The following is a 21435-nucleotide window of genomic DNA, read 5'->3' on the forward strand; positions in this document are numbered from 1 at the left end:
TCCTATAGGGCATTCATAGACTAAGGAAAGGAAATTGGATTTTATCCTAAGGGTAATAGGAAGCCACTGGTGTTCAGATGTGACCACCCATTCCCCAGCGATCACACCCATTCCTTCCTCCTTTGACTTTTATCTTTTACTATCTGAAATTACATTTTTTTTTTTTTTTCCCCATCTGCGCTGCTCGGCTTGCAAAATCTTAGTTCCCCGACCTGGGATTGAACTGGGTCCACGGCAATGAAAGCGCTGAGCCCTAACCACTGGACCGCCAGGGAATTCCCAGAAATTACATTATTTATAGTCTGTCTCCCTTAATAGATCGTAAGCTCTAAGGAGCCAGGGACTTATCTTATTTATAACTGTATTATGCACTGGAGTGGGGAAGGATAATGGGGAATGCTGAATCTCTAGCTATAAAACAATGCCTGGCACTTAATAGACACTCAGTAAATATTGGTTGAATGAATGAACAAAGAAATTGATTTCTTATTTGGGAAAACTGTTGATCCATTTATGGATTATTGCTTTGTTGGAACTACTTTATGTTCACTTATAAATTGATTTCTCATTATCCAGTTCATCAATATAAAGATAAATTAGGTCTTTTAAACTTTGAAATTATTTTGGTGTCTCCTTCCTCCAATATGTGGCTTATGGGCAGTATTTATTGGCCATATATGTTATTTTAGATAACTAAGTATCAATTATATTGCCAAAACACGGTAAAATTGATTTAGGCATTTATTCTTCACAGCATTATTTATAATAGTGAAAATATCCAACAGGTGGGGAATGGTTAAGTAAGTTATTGTGTATCATACCATGAAGTACTATGCAATCATTAGAAGTCATGTTTTTGAAAACTATAATATTTAACAACATGGAAAACTGCTTTTAATATTAAGTGAAAAAAATAGGATACAAAACTGAGTATAGAGTGTGATCCTAGTTTTTATAATTATAAGCATTGGAAGGAAATACACCACATTAAGTAGTCATTATTTTTTGGTGGTGGGATTCTGGATGATTTTTGGTTGTTCATTAATTTTCCAAATTTGGTTTATATTTTCCAAATCTTATACCATGAGTATAAACTTCTGTGATGGGAATGAGGGGAGTTACAATGTTTTACCTTGCCACACATTTTTAAGCAAATCATGGGTTCTGTTTAATGTTGATGTGACTAGATCTCAGGAACCAACTTTTGTATCCAACTCTAGTTGGATAATAATTCTTTACTAAAAGAGCAGTGAAATATAGCTGCTTGAAAACCTCACTCAGAAAGGTACAGTTTGTTATCTTTGACATCACTGATGTACAGATTTTAGCAGAAGTCCTGACTTCTTACTTTTCAGTTAGTACGTTCATAGTAAAGATAAGAATTATAATAAAATTCATCATAAAAATAAATTCATGAATTATTTATAGCTATTGTGTGTTAGATAACTGTGACTGGGCCAGGTAGGTACATGCGTAGAGGAGTATTTGACCTTGTTTGCTTCATCAGGAGCCCTCCAAACTAGTTTTCCCACATGAAACAAATAAAATGCTAATAAACCTGTTAGAAAGTGTTGAGTTAAAGAAACCATTCAATCATATGATACATATACTTGTTTAGTAAGAAATGAGTTCTTTATTGACTGGTATTCTATCCCAGAGGTATAGTATAGCACATGGTAGTAGAATGATCAGACCTTTTAATTCATAGGTTGAAATATTTATTTCAGAGATCCATGAGACTTTTTTTTTCTGAAACAAATAGATGTTTTATTTAGATCAATATTTGACTTAATTTATTTTAAGCTTTAGATTAATTGATGGTCTTTTTCTTTCAGGCTTATCAAAGTCTTGGCTTTGTTGCAAAAGCAAGTCAAGACTTTTCTCTGGTGAACAGGTGTGCAGACTGTGACATATGTCCGTCCAAGAAATAAATAAACATGCAGTTCTCCCTCCTATCATTAGTAGAAGTGACAAGGAATTTTTGGAAAGAATGCAAAGATACATAATTACAGAAACTGAAAGAGTGGGCTGTAATGAGGAAGGACCTGCTGATGAATATTACATCATATACCGAAACGTTTTTGATAAGGTATCATAATGCTTTAAGACAACAGAGTTTTTATGTAGTAGAAATGGTCTATCTTGACAACTAATATTCCTGCCTTAGTAACACCACTGCTTGTTTGAGTACATTCCATTTGTCAGTTTTGAGAAGTTCATCCAATTTGTCAGAAAGGGATGAATGGGGAAAATGCAATGCTGGATTTATATTACTAGACAGTTAATGAGTGTTTCAGTTATTGTAGCTTAAGTGCAGGCTATCAGTTTTTGAACAACAACCTAGCTGTGCCCTCTAATATCATTTTGACCTTCCATCTCGAATCATTATCTGATTTGTTAGGAATTGGGCTGTAAGCACGAACCTGGTAGTTCTTTGTCGTTTTGGGTTGGTTTGTGGTATAATTAAAATCTTGGTTTAGATTTGATCTAGCATATTAAATTGAGACTCCTTGTAGATTAGAGGTCTAGATAGGCATGGTAAACAAGGGGTTTAACTGCACTGAATGTTGGAAATATGGAGGTCAGAAAATGCTGCGGCTTTAGGTAACATTTGATTTTGCTTTTCAAGGTTTTAGAAATACCTGCTTTTCCTTAAAAACAATTGCAATATGGCCACCGATCCTCATTTTTTTATCTCACTTTTTTTTTTACCCACGTAAGATGCCCTGACAGTAAAATCAGTGAAGTCAGCACTCTTTCCTCCTTACCTAGAAGAAGTAATTACTTATGTGAAGACTTCTGTAAACTATTGGTCTCTGAGTAAAACAGCCATAGGCAAAATAGGAACTCAGTGTTTTGTTTAAATTTTAAACATTACACACTGAGTCTTATTTCTCCTCTAAATAAAAATATCGTGCCTCACTCTAAGGAAAAGTGAACACAAAATAGTGATATATACCTACAAGTGGAATTAAGAAAATTGATGCATTTCCATAAAAGTATAAAACGGAAAAAAAAATCTTTTCTTCCTTTTAAGTCATCTGGAAAATCTGTCTTTTGGAACTGGTACACTGGCAGGTTAGCTTCATTTTATAAGTTGTTATGATCAATGAAATTGTTTTGGTGTTTTAGTCATTAAGGAATGTATTAGGTGAATGTTTAAAGGTAGTGAAGGTAGTGTATTGAATAGGTTTTATAAATATCAGGAATCATGCTGAGACTCTACTTGTGTGAAATCAGCAAAGGAAAGTTATCATAATTGTAACATACTTATCTTTGCATGTCCAAATGCTAACACTTGTCAGAAGTTTTCTTACATGAAGAGCTCTCTGCTTTAAATTAGTATAGTTATAGTGAAGTCATTTTGGAGGAGCTTTGGTAAATTTAATTCTTAGAGAAAAGACATGGGATTAAATAAAAGATAATTTCTGTATCTTTAGTCCTTTTCTCCCTACCCCCCAGGATTTCCATTTGGACTGTTTGTACATTGTACAGTTATAAATTGTACATTTGTACATTGTGAAGTATCCTATTCTTCAGGACTGAGAGGGGAATCTGAAATAGAAATCATTTGGTACTTAGAGAAACTTTTATTCTAGCTTCTCAATAAGATAATCTGCCTTTCCATTTTCATGTTATTCTAACACATTTGATTGTTAATAAACTATTAATGCCTGCCTTCTCTAATCTTCCTTCTCTCTTGGAAGGATCTGGTTGGGCAAAAGATGAAAGTGTCAGCTTGCATCTCTGAGTACTTAGAACCAGAAAACAAATACCAAATTCTGTTTAAAATCAAAGATAGAGGATTTGGCCTAGAGAACCATGCCTAAATCAAAGCAAGGAGGACCTGAGGCTGTGTAACAAGAGTTGAGGGTACGTTGCAGAGAGAGCCAAGGACTTAGTAAGCAAAGAAAACCAAAGCTAGGAAGAGTGAGCTTCAACAGATATGGGTGAATTATGGAGGTAATTGGACTCCGGAAATTGACTGGCCTTTTGCATCCTGGTAGCGTGTTGTACAAATCGTGTATATTCGTGTGTAGGTGCTGAGGTGGAATGGATACCATTCCTCTTCTCCCTCAGATCCCTGTACCTGGTAAGGATGGCTCTGTTTTGGGGGGGTTAATGGAAACCTTAATACCGGAGTCTGAAACTTGAATCCCTAGAGGCCAAGAAGGTCATATAAAAGAGTTAAGTGGACTGGCTTTAACAGAATAAGGAATCATGGGGACTGTGGTAAAATGAAAAACCAGTCCAATCTAAAGCTCCAGCTGATTACTGCCATTAAGGAATGGGGGTTCCACGTTGGTAGATTTTTCAGTTTTCAAGAGAAGCTGAAAATTTGGGTTTTGGGTGAAATTTCCTAAATTTTAAAATATTTTGTGGACCTAGCAAAACTGTTCTACCTCTGGCATACAAGTTTCCCTCCTTTACTTTAATGCATTTTCTGTGCATTCTTAAAGATTCCTATGGGTGTTCTGAAATCTACTTCTTCTAGCAAACCCATATGGGAGCTGATCGTGATGTTACTACAAGTCTGTTTTCTATCCATTAACATATCTGAGTTGTCTTGAACTGTTGCAGCACAACATAGAGGCTTGTGGAGTGGAGGATGGCCAGGAACCGTGGGGTATTTAATTTGGAAGACCACAGATTAATGATCTCTATTTTATTGAAAGTTGCTGGGTGGCAGTCCTTTGGGTGGATAGGTAGTATGGTCGGTCATGTCAAAAAGATGACCAGTATCTCCCATTCAGATATCCTTTCCTGGTGCTTGGCATTGATCAGTTATCTCCTTATACCATTTTTTTTTTTTTTGGCTGCATAGCTTGCAGGATCTCAGTTCCTCTACCAGGAATTGAACCCGGGCCACGGCAGTGAAAGCGTCGAATCCTAACCACTAGACCACCAGGGAACTCCCCTCCTTATACCATTTCTTGATAGACCAGATGTCTTCCTGGATAATTTTTTCTAGGTATTTTCTAGCTAACGGTGTGGTATACCAGAGACTAGAGATGTAGTAAGGGTAGAAAGCGTAATTGTATCTTTCAGAGAAAACTGTGGATTGATCACATCTATTCTTTATATGCCTCGACACCTTCTGAAATCCTTGTGAGCAGAATTTGGCAACCATAAATTATTTTTAACTTTTTGTTTTTCAACTTCTTTAAAGTGCTCCTTAGTTATTATTGTTTTTTTGTATGGGTAATGCCTACACAAGATTAACCAGGAAAAAAAAAAAGAAAGAAAAGAAAAGTAAAAGAACCAATAAGAAGAGTATACAGTGGAAAGTCTGGTCCTTCTCATCTTAGACCCTACTTCCCTTTCCTTCTCTGTAGGTTTCTATTTTATTCTATTATCGATCCAGAGATATTATGTAGGTTTCCTTCTCTGTATGTTTCTGTTTTCCTTTCCTTCTCTGTAGGTTTCTATTCTCTTCCATTATCATTCCAGAGACATTATGTACTTAAACACCATTGTAAACTATGAATGTAAGGTATGAAGGGTTTTCTCCAGTTGCACTTGACATCTTGGGATTAGAAATGCAGTTTGGTAATTGAGAGTATTGATCAGCTAGTAGGAGCAGATGGGTTAGAAAAACAGGGAAGTGAAGGGAGTCCAGGATTTTAAGGTCTGAATGAAGTCAGAGACTAGACTTGGAGGTAATGAGGGACGATATGTAATAGTATTTAAGAGATCCAGAATTGGGATAATTAGATCTGGTATTGGTTTTATCTGACCTCATATAATGTATGTGTTAATTCCTAGTAGAGCAAAAAACATGTGTTTTTTTTTTTCCTCATATTTAAGCTCACAGAATTGTAATGATTCACAAAGAGCATATATTCAGTAACAATTAACTGTCTTTAATAGTCAGTGGTATTTGCATATGAATGCAAGCTCAAATTTGTAAAATTTTAGATTTCTAATTGCCCATCATGTTTCATTAAAAAAAAATCTATATATTTGCAAGTCTTTTGATCCATTTCTAGAAAAATCATATTTTAGGTAATAGAGTATGTCACTGCATACAAATCCATTCTTACTTCAATCAAAAAAGAATACGATGCCTTTATTGAGACAATAAAGAAAAGCCGAAGAACTGCATTTTATCTTCATGGAAAACTTAAAGTTTTGGCAGGAGAGCCCACAGCATTGGTATATCATAGGAAAAGAATAACTCAACTTCAAGCAAAGTAAGTATATTAGTAAGTAGCCCAAAAGGTGATAATTGTTACTTGGTTATATTAGCTAGCCATTGTAACTATAACCAGTGGTTCTTAGTCTTTTTCAATTTCAATTTTATTTTAAAGCCATGTTTTTATGTTACCCTTCCTATTGAAATTACTATATTTTTACTTGAAAAATAATACTAATTCTGTTTGAGAATTTTATAATATCTCTTAGGATAATTGGAGGCACATTGTAGTATCATAAAATGAAGGATACAGATAATTGCTCCAGGTGATTTCTTGCATGGAAGGTTTAATAGTACAATTTCATGATTACCATCTGAAATAGAGCACTTAATGCTCTGATGCACAAAGGTAAATAACCTAGTGGGAGAGGATAAAATGCTCACTCTTGTTAAGTAGTCTCAGATTTTCAGTGTTCCATTTGGTAATTGATGGGTAAATTATTCTTATAGATAATTTCAAGTCAACCTGGAAAGTTATGTAAAATTTGACCTCCATTTCTGTTAATGTGGCTTGCTAGATGTTGGGATAGATCTTCCTATTGGGGCAATATGCTACATAAGATGGTAAAAAAATTTTTTTCCAAAAGTAACAGGAAGCTGACAGGGTAGTGACAGAAATATTAAGGCAAAATCATAACAGAAGGCAAAAGATAGAGAAGCACTAAAGCTTCTTTGACCCTGAAAGCGTTTATTAAAACTAGTGACCGTAAGCTTTAGTTTTTAGTCTGTGGCACAGGGGTACAAAAGACAGAGCCCAGGATCTATCTGCCCAAGGGGTGTAGTCTACTGGGAAATCTTCCCCATATAAAGCTGGGATGATAAAGGGCTGCACCCTTGAAGAGTGAACAAGAGGTAAACTGCTCCACCTTTGAGGACTGCATGGAAAATTGCCTTCTGCTTAGCAGACTGCTAACAGGTCCAGGGCTTATTTTGGGGGTGATGAAATGTTCTGGAACTAGAAATGGTAGTATTTGCACAACTCTTTGAATATGCTAAAATTCACTGAATTGTATACTTTACAAGGGTGAATTTTAAGGTATACGAACTATATTTCCATAAAGCTATTATAAAAAAAGACATGGAGGACAGAGTGAGAAAGTTATATTATTATGTCTAATCACAACTCAAAGAGAAGAGAATATGGGACAGAGACAATATTTGAAGAGAACATGGCTGAGAATTTTCTAGAACTGGTGAAAGATACCAATTCACAGATTCTGGAAGACCAAAGAATCCCATTGTAAGTAATAAGAAATACTCAACTAGATTTACTGTAGTGAAATTGTCAAAGATAAAGAGATCATAAAAGTAGCTGTGGATAGGAGCAATGACTGGATACCTTCTCATCCATGTTGTAGCATGTATTGGAGGTTAATTCCTTTTTATGGCTGAATAATATTCCATTGTATGTATGTACCATATTTCATCTACTTATCAGTTGATGGGTACTTGAGTTTTTTCCACCTTTGGCTATTATGACTTGTGCCACCATGAACATTCGTGTACGAGTATCTGTTTGAGTCCCTGCTTTCAATTTTTTCGAAAGTCTGTTTACTTTTAACACGTCTTTCTTCCTAAAGCATAACTATTTGGATGAAAGCCAAGGATATTTTATTTCCACAGTCCCTCTTTCATAAATACTGCAAGCTCCTACTCTGAGCCATCTGTAGTTACCAAGAACTCTACATAGTAATCAGACTTGGGTAGCGGTTATCTACTGACAAACTTGTTTTTAATTTGCCAAAAACCCTGTAACATTTATGTAGCTAACTGATTTTAATCTGTTATTTCCTCCCTGGACCAAAATATTGGTGATAAACTAGGAAGTAAATTTCAAATAATGCTTAAAAGAAGTTTTTATTTACTTCTTGGTCTTTAAAACCTCCATTTCTGGATGAACTCACTTTTATCTCAAAATGCTATCATTCCTCTAGCTCTAAAATCAAAATTAATAGAGTAGGCTGAATAATGGTCCCCAAAGAAATAGGTCCTAATCCTGGAAATGTTACTTTATTTGGAAAAAGGGTCTTTGCAGATATGATTACATTAAGGATCTTGAGCTAGGGAGATTATCTTGGATTATCCAGGTGGGTCCAAAATACCATCACAAGTGTCCTTATACAGAGAGGTAGAGGGAGCATTGACACAGACACACGGGGAGAAAGCATCATGACCTCAGGGGCAGAGATTGAAGCGATGCAGCCACAGAAGGCCAGCAGCCCTCGGAAGCTGGAGGAGGCAAGGAATGGAGGAGGCAAGGAAGCTCCCCTAGAGCTTCTAGAGGAAGCACAATCCTGAAAACACAAATTTTGGCCCAGTGATACTAATACTGGACTTCTGGCCTCCAGAACTGTGAAAGAACGGATTTCTGCTGTTTTAAGCCACCAAGTTTGTGGTAATTTGTTATAGCAGCCACAGGAAACTAATACGATTACTTAACAAAAGTAATTTTTAAATTGCAAAGGTAATTTTCAACTAAAGGGAATAGACATAGTATTTTGTGGCCAGATTATTATGTTTAACACTTACAAATTTCCAATAAGGTTACGAATCATAGGCAGTATAAGATTTTACTGATACTTTGAAAGAAAATTGTTCCTCACTTGTGAGGTTAGTTAACTTCCTAGGCATTTTTTTGTAAACTTCCGTCTACGTTCATAACGGTACAAAATGATAATTAGCCAAATTAAAGTAATAATTTAACCTGTTTTACTTTGAATTGTATGATTAAATAATTCATTGAAAGAAACATAAAAAAGCCTTTCTGTTTTTCAGGATGAGGCTTATTGAAAATAATTCCTCAAAGATTCAATTGCAAATAGATGAAATGAAACAACTTAGGGCAGAGTATGACACAAAAGAACAATATTGTATTTTCTGCAAAGATCCTTCAAAACCTATTCCAGGTACAGTATTTTGTTTAAAATATTTGAGAGAAATTCCAACTGTTTCCAGTTACACAAATTAATATATATGTGTTACCATGTATATATCTTCCAAGTATACCAGGACTTTAGCCAGACTTTACAAACAGCTTTAGTCTGGCCTCTAGGTACATACAAGGGAATGAGAAAACTTAAACAACCCTAAACGATTAAAAGAGTTCCAGTCTGGCTGGATTATATAAAGTATAGTACAGTGGCTCTTAAAGTGTGGTTCCTTCATCAACATCAGCATTACCTGGGAACTTGTTAGAAATGCAAATGTTTTGGTTCCACTGCAGATTTACTCTGTCAGAAATTCCAGGGATGGGAGTCGGGGTTGGGTGGTGGAGCCCAGCAGTCAGTGGTTTAACAGATTCTCCAGGTTATTCTGATGCATTTTATAAAGTTTGAGAACCCATGGAATATGTGAAAAAACTGTGGTACGTTAAATTCTGGTGAATATTGTTGATTCACATTGATGTCAGCGTTCACTGGTTCCTCCTTTTCAGCCAAGCCACATTTTAAGAAATTGGAGTATATCCTGGAATTCCTCCAGAATATTGAGAGATTTGTATGATGAATGGATAGAGGAATTGCAAATATACATCCTGGAGTAAAGAAAGACTTTGAGAATAGATAACTGTATTCAAAACTTTTCAAAATTCCAACTAGTGTTTATCCAGAGGCAGAATCAAAAAGTGGAAATTTTAGGAAGTCAGATTTGGTTTCAATGGAAGAAGCTATGTCTTGAGATAATGAGCTACCCCACACCAGAGGATTTTAACTGAGGTTGAATGAGCATCCTATGATTGGTTGAAGCAGGGACTAGATTCACTTTCAAGTATAAAATTATGACTAGCAGACTACAAATAAGATACATATGAATAAGTACAAAATAGCTGACAAATTGATTAAATGCTGAAGGGATTCAGGGTGTAAGAGAATGATTGAAATTGATTAGGGTTAATCCAGGGGGGTTTCTTGAAGAGAATTTTGAGGTGTGCCTTTAAAGGCAACAATTGGTCTGAATGAGAATGAAAGTCATTTGAAGTGTGTGTGTATGTGGGGGGCAGTTATGAATAATGAATAGAGGGGACAATGAACAAGGGAGAAAAGACTGAAGATTTGGCAAGCATTTATAAACTTTGCATTGGAGAGAATAAACAGATTACCCTGGGGTTAGTTGTAGTAGACTAATGGAAGGTTTGGTTAGGGAAAAATCATTGAACAGGAATCCTGAATTATTAGGCAGAAGTTCTTGGTGTTACTGAATAAGATTGATATTTAGGGGTTTGCAAGATGTGGTGATGCGGTCATTAAAATTTTTTTTCTTAAAATGTTAAGGTTTGGACAATCAGTCTTCACTAAGTCTTCATTGATGATTTGTTTAAAACTACCAGCCATTTAGAAATGTATGCTAATTCTGTTTATGTTCAATAATCTTCGAGTGCATGCTACAATTTCTTAATTATTTCTTAACGTAGTCAACCATCTGACCTATTGTGCTAAGACTTGCTGTTTGAGCACAAGAGTCCCACACATGGCTTGGCTTGTTTGATTTGTTCCCTTCTCCCTTAGGCATGACTCTCCAAGAATCTGTCAGTTTAGATGCTCTCACTAAATACTTGAAACATCTTGAAGATAAATATGCAGAAATTGAGCAACTTATGTCAAAAAAATATTTACCAGCTCAGAGGAAGGCAGATTTAGATGAGGAAATGATTGTGGTGTTAGAACGGCGAGATTTAGCTGAAAATCTGAACAATGAATTACAGTTTCGGTATGAAAGTTGAATATATATTTTTTACAGTTTGAAGCTTTTATTTGTGTTTATTTTAATATTCCACTATTTGATTTTAGGTTCAGTATATTGTTAATGTTTTTTATCTTTATAGTCATCAAAGACTGCAGATTATTTCACAGGCACTTACTTTGTGGGTAAAATCTGATATGAGCAGATCATTTCAAGACTTCATGGAGCACATTCAGAACAATAAAGATTTACACGGTAAATGATCTATATTTTTTAATTAACGTGAATAATGGAAAACATTTTATTTTTCCCCAGAAAGCTAAAGAATGGGGATTTTCCTAGGCTGAGTTTAAAGAAAGTAAAAATGTACTTACTTCTGTTAGGTCTCTGATACCCTGTGGGCTTCTTCCTTCAACAGCTGACAAATAATTGGTAAAGAGTAGACTTGCTTAGCCAAGGAGAGAATACCTGAAAATGTACCTGAAAATAAGGAAGAAAGGGATGGGGAAGCTACTCAGTTTAGGAAGAGGTTGGTGCTATTAGAAACTATAGCATTAAGTTGTTGGTATTAAACATTTATATGTTTGTTATTTTCTATTGATTGATAACCTTAAATGTCATCCAGTGGTGCTTTCAATATTTACAGGTGAACAAGACATTGTTGAACAACTACTTGAAGATGACCCAGGCAAGGCAAAAGAAGCTGAAATTTTGCTATACTACGTTGAAAGGCAAATATTTTAAAAGCTTTTTGATGGTCCTTGTTAAGATATTATAGCATTTATTTAATATTTATTTAGCATCTTTTTGAGCTGTAGTCTCTAGCTTTAGTATTTTAAAATTCTACTCTGGTAGACAAATTAGAAAATAAGCTAGAATTTTAAAAAATAGATTCTTTGTGGAAAAAATACCAGATTGATAGTCTAAGAGATTTTTCAGAGGATATAGGTGGATTGTAGTGTTAAGTTTTATTTTTATATTTTATATTTTTTATTTATTTTTTTCTGACCTTCTTGTGTCAGATTATCCTAGCCAACTTAGTCCTTTTCTTCTCATTATTTCCATCCTATGACATATTAGGAAGGCATATTTCCTCCTAATACTTATTAAATTATTATATATATTTTATAGTAGAGGCTTAGAGATCTAAGACTTTATTCTTTAAGAGGTTAATTCATAGGCTATGAGGCCAGTATGTAGTGAACATATGTAATATTCCTAGTCTTCTATGTTAAACAGTTTTCAACTGTTGATTTGCTTGTTGATATGGTACAAAAAAGGGGTAAAGATCATTTTGAGGGGCACCAAAGCCTGGATTATTTCCTTACACCCTATGCTTCTCTAAGTCTATCAGCTTCAGATATGAGAGAAAAATCCTGGTTGAGGTTAAAAGTTTTATGTATTTTGCTTAATGTTACTTTGGTGTTTTTCTCCTCTGGGGTTCCACATTCATTTGCAACACTCTTTAAATCCTGTTTGCCATAGTTTTATTAATTGTGAGTAAGGACTGAATTGGAGATGTTTTGCCCTAGGAAGAGGAGTAGAAGCTTAAGTTATCTGAACCATTATCTTTTCTTCTTGTATTAGTCTCACATTTAGTTGGGAGTCTGATTCCTATCAGAGCAACTAAGGCTTCTGAATACCAAGGACACTTCTTGATCTTCAACTTGGCAGCCTTTGTGTGCAATTAATATTTCGCCTAGGCTGAGCCTTTAAGCAGATTGCCCTTCTTTCCCCTGGTTCCCCTTTTCTTCTGGAGATGATATGAGAGAAAAAAAATCTGAGCTCATTATAAATTCAGTTGAAGTCCTTTCAACTGAATAAATTCAGTTGCTCTTTCTATGGCTTGCTCTCAGCACTATAGGAATAAGGTACAGGATCAGGTTCAAGTCACCTGGCAGGTGAGTCTTATTCTGAGGCTACAAAAAACAATATTAGGGAAGGAAGTGAAAGAATATCTCACAGAGTGAATGAATCTAGTTGTAATTTATTAGAGGTGCTTTTCTGTATTACTATGCTACTATGTTTAGTCTGTATTAGACATTTCTAATCACTTTTCTTTACTTTTTTTGTGTACTAATATATAATGAAATGCACTGGCTGTAGGTTCAATGAATTAATCTCACTTGGGGAATATGAAAAGGCAGTTTATTTTGCTGCAAACAGTCCTAGAAGAATTCTTCAAAACATTGGGACAGTGAGTAAATTTAAGGGTAAGCATTTCTCTCTGAACCTTACATATGTATGCTAATTATACTTTTTTTTTTCCTGATAGAATGGGAAGAGTATTGAACTGGGAAACAAGATCTACCATTTACTCAGTTTCCTTACCTGTAACATTAAGGGGTTTGATTAGGTTTTCCAAATTAAATTATGAAATATTTCAAGTATACAGAAAAGTGTGAGAAACATAAATAACAGCCATGTACTCACTATCAAGATTTAATAAATGTTAATATTTTGTCAGATTTGCTCCACTTCCTTTAAAAAACAGCTTTGTTGTGGTGAGTTGACATACATACACTAAATTGTACATAAAATGTACAGTTTGTTAGGTTTTGACATATGTATCCTCCAAAAGTTCCCTCATTCCCCCAGTGATCCCTCCCTCCCACTACTCCCCACCCCTCGCACTGGTCTCCCAGAGCTTGCCTCCAGTCCCCAGGCAACTACTAATCTACTTTCAGTCACCAAAGATTAGTTTGCATTTTCGAGAATTTTATATAAATGGAATCATATAGTAGGTATCCTTTTTTGACTGATTTCTTGCACTTAGCCTAATTATTTTGAAATTCATCCATGTTATTGCATCAATAATTCATTCTTTTTTATTGCTGAGTAGTGTTCCATTCTATGAATAAAAATCCTTTACCAGATATATGATGCATATATTTCCTCCCAGTTTGTGGCTTGTCTTTTCATTCTCTTAACAGTGTCTTTCTAAGAGTAGAAGTCTTTAATTTGTTGAAATCTAATTTATGAGTTTTTTTCGTTTAAGGATTGAGATTTTAGTGTCGTACCTAAGAAATCTGTGCTTAATCTGAAGAGATTTTTCTCCTATTTTTTTTTTTCCCTAAGGATTTTATAGTTTTAGGTTTACATTTAGGTCTAGGATCCAGTTTGAGTTAATTTTTATATATGGTGTGAGGTATGGGTCAAAGTTTATTTTTTTGCTGATAGCTATTCAGTTGTTCGGGGATAATTTATTAAAAAGACTTTCTCCACTGAATTGCCTTTGTACCTTTGTTGAAAATCAGTTGTCCATAGGTCTGTTCTATTTCATTGATCTATTTATTTATCTTGATGCCTATACTACACTGTCTTGATTACTGTAGCTTTATAGTAAGTCTTGAAATCAGATAGTGTTAGTCTTCGAACTCTGTTCTTTATCAGATTTGGTTTGGCTATTTTAGGTCTTTCGTATTTCTGTTTAAATTTTTGAAATCAGCTTGTAAATTTCTACAAAAAGACCTGCTGGGCATTGCACTGACTCTGTAGTTCAACTTAGGGAGAACAGACACTGAACAGTATTGAATTTTCTGATCCAGTGAACCCTTAAATATGGTATATCTCTCCATTTTTTTTTAGGCCTTTTAAAATTTCTTTTAGCAGTATTTTGTAGTTTTTAGTGTTCAGGTTGTTTGTTTTTTTTGACGTTGACGTTTAATTTTAAATGTTAAATGTTAAAATGTTTAATTTTTACTCAGAAGTTTCAGACATCTTACAAATACCCAGGAACTCTTTCTTTGGATATGCTCTGAATTTAGCATAAATTAAAAGTGATTAAAAAAATTTAAAACTTAAAAAAAAATTTTTTTTAAGTGATATTAGTATATTCCTGAGTTTATTTCTCTTCTCCCTTTGACTTGGTCTGCTCAAAGTATGGATTGCAAGTTTCAGTAAAACTCAGTGCTTGCAATTAATGCTTAAATAAATATAATTACCAGTGAAATTGGAAAACAGCCAACTTTTATTCATTTTCTAGGTATGTGGATTTTATTCTGAGAAGTTCACCAATACTAGACTGGTGGTACTTACTGAGTGTTTCTGAGAATCACAAAATATTCTTTTATTTTAAAACTAAGATGCATTTTTAGAAGATGAGAAGCTCAGAAGGAAATGCAGGGGTATACATAAAGGGGAGGTATACTCAATGTAGCTTACAAATATAGAGATTAATTAGTCTTATCTTAGTTCTAAGTGGAAATTCTTGATGTCAAATATATACAGCTTGTTTTAAATAAATTTCTTAAAAATACCTTTAAATTCAGCAATTTGAACAAAAACATTCTTTTTGCTTTTACCTAAACACAGAAAATCTGTTGTCTACACATAGTGTATATAAACATATGTATTAATAGACTGCATGACTATGAATTGTGTGCAAATGGGCGTGTCTCATATTTTTGCCCACACAGTTTTCAGTATTTGATCCTAGTGCACGGTAACACAGAGTGTAATTTTATAGTTTTTATTCAGTGGACTTGAAGTCAAGAAACCATCCCAATTATTTACAATTTAATAACTGAGTGATTATCAGATCGTGTTACACTGCAAAAGTATTCTTATATCATGAATGCTGACACTGGGCATTTTGGGTGTTAAACAGTAACTTTCATAAGTCTGAGGTTTAAATTGGCATATGCATATGGCATATGTGGGGAAAATGCCACAAAATTTAATAAACTTATTATAATTACAGAGTTGTATAACCATTACCAAAATTTAATTTTAGAACATTTTCATTATTCCAAAAAAAGAAACCTTGTACCAATTAACTCCTCATTCTCTATTGCTTCTCTTCCAAACCCTGGGTAACCACTAATCTACTTGCTGTCTGTATAGATTTGCTTATTCTGGACCTTTCATATAAATATGATAATACAATAGTCTTTTGTGACTGGCTTCTTTCACTTAGCTTAATGTTTTTGAGGTTCATTCATGCCATAGCATATATCAGTAGTTCATTCCTTTTTATGGTGAAATAATATTCCATTGTATGGATGTACTGTATTTTGTTTATCCATTCATCAGTTTATGGTCATTTGGGTTGTTTCTACTTTTTGGTTATTATGAATAGTGTAACTGAGTATTTCTGTACAAGTTTTTGTGTGGATATGTTTTTATTTTTCTTGGATAGATACCTAGGAGTAGAATTCTTTTAAAAGGGTTAGGGACTTCCCTGGTGGTCCAATGGCTAAGACTCTGAGCTCCCAGTGCAGGGGGCCTGGGTTCGATCCCTGGTCAGGGGACTGGATCCCACATGCTGCAACTAAGAGTTTGCATGCTGCAACTAAAAATCCTGTGTACCGCAACTAAAGATCCTACAGACCGCAATGAAGATCCCACATGTGGCAACAAAGATCCTGCCTGCCACAACTAAGACCTGGCACAGCCAAACAAACAAACAAACAAATAAATAAATAAAAAAGAATTTCTGGGTTATATGGAAACTCTATGTTAATACTTTGAGGAACTGCTAAACTGTTTGCACTATTTTCCATTTCCACCACCAGTGTATGAGTTCTCATTTCTCCACATCCTTACCAATACTTGTTAATGTCTTCTTTTTTTTTAATTTTTATTTATTTATTTATGGCTGTGTTGGGTCTTTGTTTCTGTGCGAGGGCTTTCTCTAGTTGCGGCAAGTGGGGACCACTCTTCATCGCGGTGCGCAGGCCTCCCATTATCGCGGCCTCTCTTGTTGTGGAGCACAGGCTCCAGACGCGCAGGCTCAGTAATTGTGGCTCACGGGCCTAGTCGCTCCGCGGCATGTGGGATCCTCCCAGACCAGGGCTTGAACCCATGTCCCCTGCATTAGCAGGCAGATTCTCAACCACTGTACCACCAGGGAAGCCCCTAATGTCTATCTTTTTGATTAAAGCCTTTCTAATCTGTGTGAAATGGTATCTCATTGTTTGTTTTTTTCCCTCATTATGGTTTTAATTTGCATATCCCTAATGACTAACAATGTTGAGCATCTTTTCATGTGCCTGTTGGCCATTTTATCTTCTTTGGAGAATTGTCTATTCTTTGCCCATTTGATAATTGTTTTATTTGTGTTTTTATTATTGAGTTGCAAGTGCTCTTTTTAATTCCAGGTAAAGATCCCTTATCAGATAGATGATATGCAAATATTTTCTTCTAGTCTGTGGATTGCATTTTTGCTTTCTTGTTGGTGGTTTTTTTTGTTGTTGTTTATTTGTTTGTTTATTTTTAATTTTTTTTGATGTGGACCATTTTTAAAGTCTTTATTGAATTTGTTACAATATTGCTTCCATTTTATGTTTTGGCCACGAGGCATGTGGGATCTTAGCTCCTTTACCAGGGATCGAACCCCTACCCCCTGCACTGGAAGGCGAAGTCCCAACTGCCGGACTGCCAGGGAAGTCCCTCTTGTTGGTGTTTTTTTGAGGTGCAAAAGTTTTTAATTTTGATGAAGTCCCATTTACCGATCTTCTTTTTTTATGACTGTGCTTTTGGTTTTGTATCTTAAGAAATCTTTGCCTAACTTAAGAGCCTATATTTTCTTCTAAGAGTTTTATTCATTTAGGTCTATGGTCTACTATGAGTTAATTTTTTGTTTGGTGTGAGATAGGGGTCCAAATTCATTCTTTTGCATGTGGATATCCAGTTTTCCTAGCACCATTTGTTGAAAAGACTTTTCTTTACCCATTAAACTGTTTTGGCCCCCCTTTGTAAGAAATCAATTGACCATAAATGTTTGAGGTTTTTTTCTAGACTCTTAATTCTATTCTGTTGCTCTAGATGTCCATCCTGTGCAATCATACTGTCTTGATTACTGTAGTTTTGTAGTAAGTTTTGAAATTGGAAGTGTGATTCCATCTTTCTTTTGATTAGTATTAGCATGGTATATCTTTTTTCCATACTTTTACTTTAATCTACTTAATTTGTGTCTTTGTATTTAAAGTCAGTGTCTTCTAGGCAACATGTACTTGGATCCTGCTTTTTTATACAGTCTGACAATATTTGTCTTTTAATTGAGGTGTTCAGATCATTTACATTTAATGTGATTGTTGACATGGCTGACTTTTGTTTTCTGTTTTTCTCATCTCTGTTACTTTTTTTTCTCTTCTTCTACCTTCTTTTGGGTTAGTTGAATTTTTTTATGATTCCATTTTTCTCCTTTGTTGATTTATGAGCCTATAACTCTTTGTTGTCTTATTTTGGTTGTTACTTTAGGCTTTATGGGTTATATCTTTAACTTATCACATTCTACACTCAGGTGATATTGTACTACTTCATGCATTGTATGAAAACAGTATACAGTTTGATCCTTGAACAACACGAATTTGAACTGCACAGGTCCACTTATAGGTGGAGTTTTTTCAATAAATACTTGTTATAGTAATACGTGACCCATCATTGGTTTAATCTGTGGTTGTGGAACTGTGGATATGGAGGACCCATGTGGATACAGATATTCATGGATTTTTGACTGAGTGGGGGTCGGCGCCCCTAACCCCTGCATTGTTCAGGGGTCAACTCTACTTCTAAATGCTTATATTCATAGCATTTACCATTTCTGGTCTTCATTCCTTTGTGTAGATTGTTTTTCTATCTTGTGTCATTTTCATTCTGCTTGAAGGACTACCTTTAACCTTTCTTATAGTACAGGTCTGCTGGTGGTATATTCTTTCAGCTTCTTTAAAATTTGTAAATAAAAAAATTTTTCTTTTTGGCTACACCATGCAGCTTGCAGGATCTTAGTTCCCTGACCAGGAATCGAACCCAGGCCCACGGCAGTGAAAGCGCTGAGTCCTAACCACTGGACTGCCAGGGAATTCCCAGTTTATAGCTTTTTAAAGTTCTTTCTGGAGGCTCTGAAGTAGATTTCCATTCCATGCTACTCTCCTAGCTTCTAGGTAGCTGTCAGCAATCTTTGGCATTCCTTGGCTTGTAGACCCATCACTCCAACCTCTGCCTAGGTTTTCACATAGCACATGATATTTAGTCATTATCCAAAATATAAAGTTTAATCCACAAATATTACTTAAAAATTATAAATAAGTAATTTTAGATTAAAATTTTTAGAAAATGCAATGAGATGAAAATAAGAATATGAAGTAAGGAAAAGCAAACTATGACTTAAAAGTATTTGACTCAAAAACTTTTCTTCTCTTTGTAGCTGTTGGAAAAATTAGAGGAAAGCCTTTCCCATTACTCTTATTTTTTGAGGCTATCTTTAGCATAAGTCATGCTTTTAGACATCCTGTTGATGCAGAACTAACCCTCGAAGGAATCACATGTGGATTATCTGAAAAACGTTTAGATTTAGTTATCAATTGGGTCACCCAGGAAAGGTAAGCAAAGTTAAACTTTTAACTTAATTTTGAAATTTGCTTAATAAAGTTTTTTGTTCTCAAATTTTAATAGTTTTCTTATCAGTACATTATTTGAGCATTTATTTCAAATCTCTATTGCAACTAATCAGTCACAAAGTATTTACTAAGCATTCATGGATAGAGTAATAGGGCCTAGTCACAATGAGCCCAGATCAGGAGTTGACTCAAGGCAGTTGACAAGATTATTCATGACCACTTAATGCTGCATGGAAGTTGATAGGTAAGGACAGAAAAGGATTGATCAGTATCATGCTGCTCAGAGGGATAAGGCAGGAACCTGTTTTCAGGCAGGCTGTGGATGCATGTAAAGGATAAACCCAGGAGAAAACTTGTAAGCAGGAGGGACATGGACCCAAGGTAGCATTTAAAAGAACATGCAAACCAGCAAGGACAGGCAGGAGGTGGCTTCTTGGAATTGAGTCTCGGCACAAATTGGCAGATTTGTACCAGGTTTCCCTTAGATTGGGTTCCCTGGAACCAAAGCCTGAAACAGGTATTTGGGTGTACATGGTTGATAGAAGGAGGGCTTCTCAAGAAAAACCTATAAGGGACTGAGTGAAGCAGAACAGGGAAGGGGAAAGAGCCAAGCAAGGACGTGACCTCAGGCAAGTTCTAACCTTGACCTTATTTATAGCGGGATGGCTCTGAAGCATAAAACACATCACAGAGCTGTTCTCACTTGAGGCAAGGGGCCAGCCTTCCTTGCTTCTCCATCAGTCAGTCAAGGACTGTGGGCTGCCTAGATGGGAATACATAAGTCTGGGCATGGTGGCTCCCACTAGCCCAGGGCAATTCCCTATGGAAGGGAAGGACCTGTGAGCCACTGGCAGCCAACACCCAGAGTAGCTGGGGAAGGGTACGTTGGCCCAGTAAGGAGGATTTGGGCAGGACACCAAAACAGCATCTGCCTTAGTCAACCATTTGCACAATACAGATTTATATGCTTCTCACATTAAGTTCACTCCATCCAGGCATATCTTCTCTAGGATTTTGTGGTCAATTCTTGGGGAAACTTATAAGAGGAGGGTTAGTGGGAGGAACTATAGCCCTTGTTGCTAGGTCCTAGGGCTGTAATTTGTTTTTTTTACAACTTTATTGAGATATAATTTACATACAATAATCTATACATGTTTAAAGTGTACAATTTGATGAGTTTTTTAAAACAGCATTATGAAGACACAATTGATACACAGTAGACTGCACATATTTAAGGTGTACAATTTAAGTTTTGACATATATATGTATATATATATCTCCATGAAATCATCACCACAATCAAGATAATAAACATATCCATGACCCTCAAATGTTTCCTTATGTCCCTTTGTAATGCCTCCTCCTTCCTTCCACCACCTCTCGATAACCACTGATCTACTTCATGTTATTCTAGATTCGTTTTCATTTTCTAGAATTTTATATATATGAAATCACACATTGTATATTCTTTTCTCTCCTTGGTCTGGCTTCTTTCACTTACATTTATTTTGAGATTCATACATATTAATTAGTGCTCATTATCTTTCTCTATCACCCATTATAGATTCTTCTTACTTACAGTTTTGGTCTTGATGGCTTGTCTGGTAGAATGACTGTGGTTAACCATACCTTTATCAAACCATGTTTTTTTTTTTTTCTTGATTTTGATTTTATGTTGGAGTATAGTTGATTAACAATGTTGTATTAGTTTCAGGTGTACAGCAAAGTGATTCAGTTATACATATACACACGTATCTATTCTTTTTTGTTTTTTTTAGCCATGCTGCGTGGCATGCTGGTTCTTAGATCCCTGAACAGGGATCGAACCTGTGCCCCCTGCAGTGGAAGCACAGAGTCTTAACTACTGGACTGCCATGGAAGTCCCCAAATTCTTTTTCCCATTTATAAACCATGGTTATTGATTTACCCACTAACAGTGTTCAATTGTCTTGGGACTACCCAGAGATATACCAGTAGATCATCTGCCACCTGTAACAGACAACTGTATACCATTCAAAAAACAGCTATTGGGTCCTGCTAAAGTTGGAGTATTTATCCATGGAATGTCAGTGAGTGTAACTAGAAATGCCCATCATGAACTGTATTCTGACAGACTCACCAAGTCATAAGGTCAGGTGGGCTCAGGAGAGTCCATGTAAAATCAAGTACAACCAAGATCATGCTCAGTCAGTTCCAGAGCACACAAGTAAGCTTCATGAA

The 21435-nt window shown here is 35.4% G+C and overlaps 1 protein-coding gene across 2 annotated transcripts in view; it reads left to right on the forward strand.

Moving 5' to 3' along the window:
- The first annotated feature begins 1197 nt into the window (after nt 1-1197).
- CLHC1 (clathrin heavy chain linker domain containing 1) overlaps nt 1198-21435 on the forward strand; it is a 128096-nt gene continuing 107858 nt past the window's right edge. For both annotated transcript variants that reach the window (XR_014235115.1, XM_082358172.1), the window contains exons 1-8: nt 1198-2089; nt 6007-6194; nt 8972-9102; nt 10699-10900; nt 11016-11128; nt 11520-11604; nt 12980-13086; nt 19023-19197. Coding sequence is in view for 1 of the 2 variants with exons in the window: in XM_082358172.1 (XP_082214298.1) it covers nt 1913-2089; nt 6007-6194; nt 8972-9102; nt 10699-10900; nt 11016-11128; nt 11520-11604; nt 12980-13086; nt 19023-19197 (1178 nt within the window). In the remaining variant the exon portion in view is untranslated. The remainder of the gene's footprint in view (nt 2090-6006; nt 6195-8971; nt 9103-10698; nt 10901-11015; nt 11129-11519; nt 11605-12979; nt 13087-19022; nt 19198-21435) is intronic.

The sequence above is a fragment of the Balaenoptera borealis genome (assembly GCF_965194805.1).
Source record: "Balaenoptera borealis genome assembly, chromosome: 15".
Lineage (NCBI taxonomy): Eukaryota > Metazoa > Chordata > Mammalia > Artiodactyla > Balaenopteridae > Balaenoptera > Balaenoptera borealis.